This window comes from Notolabrus celidotus, chromosome 22 (assembly GCF_009762535.1).
Source record: "Notolabrus celidotus isolate fNotCel1 chromosome 22, fNotCel1.pri, whole genome shotgun sequence".
Taxonomy (NCBI): Eukaryota; Metazoa; Chordata; class Actinopteri; order Labriformes; family Labridae; genus Notolabrus; species Notolabrus celidotus.
Genome location: NC_048293.1, coordinates 2685928 through 2696609, shown reverse-complemented (window position 1 = coordinate 2696609; position 10682 = coordinate 2685928). Strand labels below are relative to the sequence as shown.

Sequence of the window (10682 nt, the reverse complement as noted above, 5' to 3'; positions counted from 1 at the left end):
AGCTGTGAGACTTGTGAACTGTCTTTAGGTCTGTTCTCTGCACTTTACTGCTGTGACTGCATACACACATTACTGCACTTTCTCGCTGGTTCTAAACTACGTTTTTATATTTACTTACTGTAGGCTTGAGGTTATATATTTATTTCTTTATTTGTAGAGTCTACTTTTAGCTTGGTATCTATTCTGTATGCTGCTGGACCTGAGTAATGTGTTTCGTTCCTTCATGTTTTTAAATGTGACTGAATGACAATAAATGAACATTGAACCTTGAACCTTGCCTGTGACTGATGCAATACTATACTTTAGATGTAGCCACTTTTCAATTAGTATCACAGCATAACCCTGTGGACAGCCTGCATCTGTGGCTACAATGGGACGACATGCACTGAAAGATGCCTTGCCTAACTTAAAGGTGACATATCATGCAAAATGGACTTTTTAATGGTTCTCTACCTGAAATATGTTTCCCTGACATGTCTACAAACCCCCCGAGAATGAAAAAAATCCATTCTGCCCCTGTTTTGATTTCTCCACCTTTCTGTAAATGTGTGTGAAACGAGCCGTTTCAGACTTCCGTGTTTTTGTTACGTAACAACAATATCCGGTCTGTCACGGAGTCAGAGCTCAGAGCTTGTTCAGCCCATAGACTGTATAAAATAATACTGAATCCCCCCTCCGTTTTTCATTACCTGCACAAATGTGTGCTAACAAGGAGCTTAGGAGGGAGGCATGCTAGTTGTAGGCTGTCTTAATAAACACAAAGGTCGGTTTTACTCCCCACGTCTGCAGATTTGAAGATCTAGTGGATGATTTTTATTTATCATGGATAAGTGCTAGAGCTAGTTAGCATAGCCACATAGCTACATGTTCGTAGCTGTAGCTGTAGCTGTGTACCAAGACACACGTCGACATACTGCAAATAAAACAACAAGAAACACTAAATCTGTGACCAATCCTTCAGAAAGGTCCCGCTGCCTCTCTGGCAGAGGTCGGTTTTACTCCCCACGTCTGCAGATTTGAAGATCTAGTGGATGATTTTTATTTATCATGGATAAGTGCTAGCGCTAGTTAGCATAGCCACATAGCTACATGTTCGTAGCTGTGTACCAAGACACACGTCTACATACTGATAAATGAAACAACAAGAAACACTAAATCTGTGACCAATCGTTCAGAAAGGTCCTGCTACAGGCGCCTCTCTGTCAGGATCAGATTCAGGATCAGATTCAGAGGGTTGAAGTAACGTGATCTCTGAGCAGCCGTGTATATTCAGCCAACATGTAAACATTAGATCAACGTGCTGGAGAGCCGAGGCACATCCACTTCCTGAGGGGGCGTGGTCAGAGAGAAAACAGACTGTTCTGATGAGGAATGAAGAAGAGGACTTTTCAGGCATGCCAAAATCTGATTTCAAAGTGTTTTTTTGAGCATAAACTTTAAAGACATGTTTTGGGGACCTCTTAGACCAATATATATTGATGAAAAAAGCGTGATATGTCTCCTTTAATATCTGCCAGCAGCAGCGTCATGTGCTTATTTACAGTCATGTGACATGCAGACTCTAGCGCTCAGCGGTTGGATTGGTTGGCGATCTAATGGAGGGCTGAACAGAATTTTCTTGTAGGTGAGAATTAGTGACTTGTTTTGCATTATGCACCAAAAGAAAGGCAGCATCATGTGTTTAAAGTCAAATCTTTGCTATAAAAAGCCCTGTAGTATGACTATTGCACATCCCATTTGCAATGGTTAAACAATATATTGTGCAGTCCCAAAACAATCCACTAAGAAGGACAGTCAATTTTAATGAATAATACAAGGAGAATACAAAGTTGGTAGTTTTCATCCACTGGGGACCATGAAAGCCTATAACAATATTCTTGACAAATCATTTTCATAGATACATCAAGGAAAAACCAAAAGACAATATGCTAGAGTGATGCTAGTAAAAACCAAGTTTTAGGGACAAAGCTTCTGGGGACCATGAAAGTTGGAACCACATTTCATGGAAATTAATTCAAATGCTGTGGCGATCTTTCAGCATTTTGAACAAAGAGTGTGTGAAAACTCCTAGGAAGTATGGTCATTAACATAGCTTTAAAGCTAAAAGTCGCTGATTGTAATTATGCTACTTTTTCACCCTTACTGAAAACATGAGCTCTCCTGGAGGTCCCAATTAAGCAAAATAAGTTATACTTTAAAGATTCCAATTCATTAATATGAACGACTTTAATCACTTAACTAATACAAATTATCCAAAGATGAACATATTTAAACCTTAAAGCTGCTGTTGGTAGTCACAGAGTAAACATCTGTTCAGAGAGAGGGACTTCGAATGTCAACACTCTCCCTCCCAACCAGATTTCCTCTTAGCCCCTCAACACAGATGGGCGTGTGCAGTCATGATAGTGCCGGACTCATAACCAATCGGAGGACATGGTAGGGGCCGCCCCTTAACCAATCAGGACAGAGGATTGGAGATTAGCTCTGATTGGTCCGTCATAAAGGGAACGAGGGGAATAATAACATTGCTTTACACAAAGGCATTGGATAACGCAGTGATTTCGCAACAGTCTCAAATTACTCCACTTACCGATGAGTACCGATGGGTATCATGACCTTTTCTCCAAACCCAGCAGGAAAAAAGTAACGTTTTTTTATACCATTCCTACCAACAGCAGCTTTAAGTCCCAATAAGACATATCTAAGTATCTTGCACATTGGTTCACCCAAACATTCTTACAGGATCTGGAACTTGAATGACCTCCTGTGAAAGCAAATGTATTGACTGCAGCTCTGTCTGAGGTTCTGGAGTGTACCAAGTTGTTTAAGGAAAAACAGATATGAGGCTTATTCTTTAAGATGAAACTAAAGGGTCTTGACTCGAGCAAGAGAGATTCTTTGGATTGACACGTGCACAATGCATCACATTGTTCAAGCTCAAAAAAGGATAATGAACAAGCCACATTTCTTGGAAACCACGTGACAAAAAGTCCATCTCAGTTCTATCAGGGAAAGAGTAACCAGGCTTATAGTACACCTTGTTGCCCAAGTACAATTTTAAGTTAATGTTTATATCATGCTATGTTCTTACCATATATAGGTCTACTGTGTTTTACACATTAATCTAATTTGGCCCACTGAGTCAGTGAAATATGCTTAAAGCTGACATAATGTTATAAACAAGGCACTGCACCTTTCAGATTAAGTAATGCTCCTTTTTCCTGTTGAAATTTAAAATAAAAAATAGTGTTGAAGCCCTGTTGAAGTTTAATTCTAGCTGCAGCATCTAGTTAGCAACATTGATGATTTCTGATCTGAACAGAAGTGAACACATTTCAAGTTATGGATGGCTGAGCTAAGATGTTTGTTTAAGATAGAATCAGTGCATAAATGTCCCAGAGGGGGGGGTGTTGCTAGCTTTGCAAGTAAAGGATGAGGATTGGCAGTAGTGAATTTCACAGCACTGCAGTAAAATGTCGTCCAAACTCTAAAAACAAGGAACAACACATTTTTGTGACACTAAGTTTAAGTTGACTTTGAATCGAAATGATGACAGGAGTTGCTTCATGGGAGAAGATGTTGGGGGAATTAAACTCCAGAAACGATATGATTACAGAACAACGGGACAGCTTCATTGACTTTAAGACTGGGGGAAGCAACGTTACCCTGTGAAGAATGGATGGGAATTGCCCTTAATTTGTAAATGCAAACATAAATGTAAATAAAAACATAAATGTAAATGCCCACTGTTTCCTGCCAACCACTTTCATTTATTCATTTATTTTTATTTATTTGTATTATTTTTTTGTATTTATTTACATATTTACTTATTTTATCTAAAGTTGTCATAGTCCATTTTATTTGCTTTGTCTTTGTTTTTATTCCTGTTTTTAAAAAAAACTCAATGAAATTACTTATTATACATTAAAAAAAAAAAACTTGGAATCTAAATGTCTGCACAAAATTTTTCGGGAAATCTGATTATTGTTGAGATGGTTCAGTCTTTAACGATCACAGTTGTCCTCTGACAAGTCTAAGCACTAGCATTGCAATAACTGAAAGCATCCCAGTGCTATGGCCTGAAAAGTGGACAGGGAATAAATACTTTGGACTAAGATGTTCTAGAAGAGGCACACAGAGTAAATTCATCCTTGTTGGACTCAGTATGATGACAGAAGGAAGGGGAAGTTCAGGGTCACCAGGAGTGTATAGGTTTTGTTAATTGCCAAGTATGTGATGAGAAGCCTGCTCTTCAGTTTCCTGGAAGGATGACGAGTAACTTAATAAGTAGAAAGAAAGGAGGACTTTGGTCAACACTGGAGCCCCCACTGGTTTCTTTAAAAACGTGCCTCCTCCTAGACATTCTCAGAGTGGAGCCGCTTCCCCCAAGAGCATCTCATACAAGACATTAGTTCATTCACAAAGATGGCAAACGTAAACAAACTCATCGAGCACATAGGAGACTTTGGGCCTTTCCAGAAGAGGATTGTTTTGCTTGGCTCTTTACCGTTGGTAGTCTTTGCTTTTGTTCTTGTTGGGGTTGTTTTCTTAGGGTACACTCCAGATCACTGGTGTTGGATTCCTGAATCTGAGCGTCTCCAGGAGAAATGTGGCTGGACAGACCTCGAGGTGCAGGAAATGACTGTTCCCCGCTCTGATCAGTCAGGATCCTTCAGCAGGTGTGAGAGGTTTGGCGTGGACTGGACCGTGGACAAGAGTCAGAACAAATGTAATGATGGGACCTGGCTGCTGCCTTCTAATGAAACCCAGTTGCTGAGCTGTGACAGCGGATGGGTGTTTGATAAAAGCCACAGCACTATCATTTCTGAGGTATGTTTCATTTCTTTCTGTACGTTTGAATTCTGACACTTGAGACTCCCCTAATATTGGTTTTTTTTTTCTATTTCCCCAATCAAGCTGTTTAGTTCTAGTCAAAGTTACCCCAATAACGATCCAAAATCAGTTGACTTCTTTAAAGATCTGTCTCTTTTCTTTCTTCTAGTTCTCTTTGGTCTGTGAGAGATCCTGGCTAGCTGATTTAAATCAAGTTTTCCTGGCACTGGGCTTTTTTGTTGGAGCTTTTGTCACTGGATACCTGGCTGACAGGTCTGCAATACACTGTTCAGTTTCTATTTTTCTTCCATACAGTTTTAATCAGCAATGACAAAAAAATGTAGTTACTTTAATCACCGACAATAACACTGATGATACTCTGTCTTTTTACAGATTCGGCAGAAAGCCATGTTTAATTGCATCGATGCTCGGCCTTGGTATCTCAGGTTTAGGCGTGATGCTGTCCCCATGGTACCCGCTACTGCTCACCTTTCGATTTCTGCAAGGATTTTTTGGAAAGGGAGCATGGACAGCTACCTATGTACTCGGTATGCTCAAACTTCAGAACTCAAGAGGAGGGGAATTAAGTACATATGCACTGACGGGTTAAAATTGGCTGCCATGTTTAGTCGTTTCCTTATACACGTATACGACTGAACAACCAGAACTGCAAACACTGGAGTCAGGAACACATGGCTGAATAAGTAAACACAACACGCTCTTGGCAGCTTATTGATGCCATGCTGCCTGACTTGAGCATAGATCAGGATTCCCTTGGACTTCAGTACCCAATGACGTATGAGCTCTCCTTGCCTGCTGGGCCACAAGAGTGCCAAGTGTAGCATCATTTGTTCCAGCTAAAAAAAAAAAGTATATAACAAAATATTTTATGTCTTAGTAAATAAAATCACAAATCACTCTTTGAATGTTTTTTTAACGTCATTTTTCATTTTGAGGTCATTAAATTCATCCTTTCTTTTTGGTGCAGTCATTGAGTTCTTTGGATCACACAACAGGAAATTTGTATCCATGGTGAGTCGGACTTTCTATTCCATCGGCATGGTCATCCTGCCCGGCTTGGCTTATTTCCTGTCCTCCTGGAAGATTCTGCAGCTGGTCATGAGTCTGCCCTGCATTCTGTTTATCTCATACCACTGGTAAACACACGGGATCTCCTTTGCATGGGGCAGTTTGATATATCTGCATTGCAATATTAAATCCAATCAAGATGTGCTTTTGTTTTTAAGGATTGTGCCTGAATCTCCACGATGGCTGCTCTCACAAAAAAGAACTGCAGAGGCCATGAAAGTTGTATCAGATATTGCAAAACGCAATGGGAGATATTTACCACCTAATCTTCCAGAGGTATGAAACGATTGCTCATGTCTTTGTTCACCTTTTGAATTATCATTTATTTTAAAGCAAAACTGGAAGTGTTTAAATATAATTAACCACTGAATGTGATATTTTTTTAGATAATTCTTCTGGAGGAGAAGAAAACAGTAAATCCTGTATCAGTGACCGATTTATTTAGAACACCAAGTGTAAGAAAAAACACACTCATTTTAATTTACGCCTGGTGAGTTGGAATAATTTCACATTCATTTTGTCTTATGTTGTTGTTGTATTTTTCTAAAAAGGCTTTTCTTCTTGATATTGTTCTCATGCAGGTTTACAAGTACTGTTGTGTTTCAAGGCCTAATCCTGCGGCTGGGGATCACAGGCGACAACCTTTACTTGGATTTCTTTATCTCTGCTGTGGTGGAGCTTCCCACCGGCCTCATCTTCTACCTGCTGGTCGACAGAGTTGGTCGACGCTCCCTTATGGCCATCACCAACTTAACTGCTGGTGCTGCCTGTCTTGCTGTCCCCTTCATCTCCAGGGGTAAGAATAATCGTCGGTGCAATGACAGATTTGGATCACGTCAGAATTTTTATTCTACACTAAATTATTGTTGATGTAGAAAATACAAGTTCTTGTTTGGTAAAGAGATGTTGCTTTTATTTGGATCCAATTTATTTCATGTTTTTTGTCCCTTCTGTCTGCACCACAGATTTTGACTTGTTGAAAAAATGTATTGCAACCATTGGGAGGCTTGCTGTTGCCATTGGATTTGAGACACTGAACTTTGCAAACGCAGAGATGTATCCAACTCCTCTGAGGTAAGTACTGATAATGGGCGATTAATGTCGGATTAGCTGAGAACAGGTAAAACACTACACAGTATTATTAGGTCTTTCTGAGCAGTACATCCTCTGGTCAGAAAAGGCCCTGTGTCCATTCTGTTACTACTGTCTCACTTACAATTCCCTTATAATATTAGATGTTGAGGAATATTATCATGTGAGTTTCTTGGTTGTTTTAAAACACCAATGTTTGAATAATAACATGAAAAAGAAGAAGAAAAGACAACCATTGATAAACAGTGTCGGCAAAGAGAAAAGGGCAAAATGCAACCATGAATGAAAGGCAAGGAGAAAGGAGGTGCAAACATTATACCCTGCCAGTTCTTCAATTAAGAGTTTGCATCAAATTTGGGGCTTCGTGACCAGCATTATTCAAAAACAAAGCACAAGGGTAATAAACTTTGAATGTCTCACTTGATTCTGAAAGATTAACTTTTAATTTCCAACAGAAATTTGGGTGTGTCGGTGTGTTCATCAGCGAGTGACTTCGGAGCCATTGTAGCCCCATTTCTGCTCTACAGACTGGCCAGTATCTGGACGGAGCTTCCTCTTTTGCTTTACGGTAATTGCTGCCACAATCCTTGAGTACCCCTAGTACTCTAAAGTAAAAAAGTACATGAGGAAATATTCAAACTCACCAATGTGTGCCTGTTGATTTCTGACTGAATCATGCCTTGTTGCTTTAGGTGGGATGTCGGTGCTGTACAGTGGATTAGTGACTTTGTTACCTGAGATGAAGGGACTGGCACTGCCAGAAACCATCGAGGAGGTGGAGAATCTAAGAGGGTAAATCAATTTAAAATTAGTTTCACAATAATATATTTTTTTATCCTTACTAGCTAAAGCTTCTATCTAAAGCAGTTCATAGAAAGTGCAGCCAACAGTGGGAATAAAAATCTAATCTCTGAACAGATTTTGCATACGATTTGCACATTCCTGGCAATGACTCCTCTCTTCTACCCAATGCCATTACCATTTCTTATATTGCTAGTCAGACTATAAAAAATAATTAGCACATGTAGAAGGGAGTCTTGGCCTGGATTTCTAACCTGAACAAATAGGAAATCAAGAAAATCTACTGTTGCTTCCAGAGGCTAAACTCTCATTCATTGACAGCTGATGGGTTCAAAGATTGATTGAAATCAACGACAGAAAAAAAAAAAACCTCTGTCTCCAAAGGTTCAGGTATACCAGAAAAAGCAAAGGTGAATAAATGAAGCTGAAAGGTGTTTCCAACACAACAGGAAAAAGGTGTCAAGAAGGGGGAAGATGGCGGGGAAGGTGCCAAACAGAAGTGGGGCAGGAAGGTTCACGGTCTAATCCTTCTTTTTGTAATTGTGTTTTTTTTAGGGGGAAGGAGAAGTTAAAGGTTGCAGAGACAAACGGCATGGTTATATGAATCAGGTCATCAAGAGCTGGATCATGACTGGAACATATGCATTGTGTTTCCAGTACTATGTTTGTTATTGCACACTTTCATTACACCTGATATACTGAGACCTTAAAGGTGTTAACGAGACACTTGCACAGTGAGAGGATGCAACAGAGGATGTTATGAAAAATGTACTGAAGACAGACATAGCTTTACAACTTCACACCTCAACAATTCTAATTTATAGCAGTGCAATCATATTTATGTAGATAGAGGGATTTATGTCACCTTGGTTTCGTATATTAGGGTTATGCAATTTAACATGTTTTTAATCGCTGTAAAGCACTTTGGGTTGCATTTTATTTGTATGAAAGGTGCTATATAAATAAAGCTTGATTGATTGATTGAACATCACATAAAAAGCTGACACTGATGTACTATGAAACAGCAGGATTGTTGTTTTTGCACCTTTTGTCTGTATTTTGTATGTCTGCTACTTAGCAAGTAATCTTTAATAATATCTACTGATTAAATCAGAAGAAAAATGTTCTTAGGTTTGTTTTTTTCATGTATGAAGATCCAACCATGCAACCATGTGGCTATTAGAAACCCAACAATTTGGCTCTTGAGGCGCTCTAGGATAATTCTTCTGATATTCAGCCGCGTATTTGGCTAGGAGCTTTAACTGAAGGCTTGGCTCAGGGTCCAGAATTTATTTCTTGATGAATCTGCCAATGGCTGATAAAATGAATAAAGATATTTCAGCCAAATAGTTTCTGACAATCCATTACAATTCTCCACAACTCTGCTAGCTTGATACAACACTGTAAGTACAACTGTGTCCATGGTAGCCATTCAAAGGGACTATGAAAGAACTGTGATAGAGATTACCATAATTACCAATGTCAGTTGATAGAAAACAACACAAAGTCTATCAACTTCAGTGTTACAGTGTTCATTTCCCAACATAGATTTTCTATTCCTATGTCAGAAGGTAGAGGTTCCCAATTTGTGGATCCCAACCAGCATCAACGTTGCTTTGATATTTAAAACAGTTTGAGTACCTGACTGCTTTTCAAGGTTTCTTAATGCTGGTTTGTTTCCTGGTCATTTTCAATTATTGGTGATATTTTTGTAGTTAGCTAGTTTGAAGACTCTCTTGAACCACTATTTTCCTCTGCAAATAACAAAATAGATCACTCAGACACAAATTAATTAGGCTAAAACAGCAATTTGTAGATGTTGCTGGGTTAGGGTCAGGAGTTCAGCCTAATTGTATCCTGTAGTTACAAAATATAAAACTGGGTCCAAGATTTTTGTTGATGGACTTACATTAGATTCAAGAGCCACATTCTTCCAGTTTAAATACAATTCTTATCAGCTGATCAACTTAATAATATTGAGCTCGGACCTTCAGTAGTTTTGATTCAGCAGCTCGGAAACATATAGTGTGCCAAATTTAAAGGGCTTCATGTTATTTCAGTGTGTTTGTTACTTCATCATCATAAAAGTAAACATATACATCTAATTCAACCTGGTATTGGGGATATCCAACCTTGAAGGACTTGTAATAAACTTTGTCAAAATAATTCTTGATTAGAACATCTGTCTTCCATAGCTGAGAGGGTTTAGAGATCCTCCAGAGAGGCAGCATCAGTCAAATCAATGAAGAAGACGATGCAGTTTTACAGTGTCTACACTTGTATGTTGTTATGTAACCTTGACAGAGTTACTGTATACTTCCATTTCTTTTGACTTTTACCTAAATAAAAAGAATTGTGCTGTATCCGTGTTCCTGTTTCCCAAATTCAAGTTTCTGTTAATAGCATCTTCTCTGAATCCTCTCACATCCAGACAACAATACCCTTGATTATTCAGCTTTAATGCTTTAGCGTATACCTAATTAAGAGTTGTTTTTGTTGAAGCTTTTGTTCCATTGTAGTTTTACCCAGAAAGCTTCAGAGCAGCCAACAAAAGCTGCCCTACATACATAGTGCTGACTGAATGGGGAGACATGAAACCGTAAATTGTGTTGAGAATCCTGGGTATGCATGAGAAGTGGGATTCCCTCAAGCGTAAATATCCATGTCGCTAATAAAGATGGGACGGAAATCTCTCCTGGTGAATGTGGAAACGTCTGAGACTCCTGCACACAATCGGCACAACATGATGACCCCTATAGATTGGTTCAGGCATGCATAGTTTAAAACAGATAAGATAGGTGAATTGATTAAAAGGAATGTCAAAAATGCACTTTTGTTTGTGGAAATGATGTAAAAACAATGAATGA

The 10682-nt window shown here is 39.0% G+C and overlaps 1 protein-coding gene across 1 annotated transcript; it reads left to right on the top strand.

The window, feature by feature from the left end:
• Positions 1-4425: 4425 nt before the first annotated feature.
• On the top strand, positions 4426-8419 carry oct2 (organic cation transporter 2). Its single transcript, XM_034675390.1, has 11 exons — positions 4426-4830; positions 5003-5106; positions 5227-5381; positions 5822-5990; positions 6081-6198; positions 6309-6412; positions 6504-6718; positions 6888-6996; positions 7470-7582; positions 7707-7806; positions 8371-8419. The coding sequence occupies exons 1-11, from the start codon at positions 4426-4428 to the stop codon at positions 8417-8419; spliced, it is 1641 nt and encodes a 546-aa protein (XP_034531281.1).
• The last annotated feature ends 2263 nt before the right edge of the window (positions 8420-10682 follow it).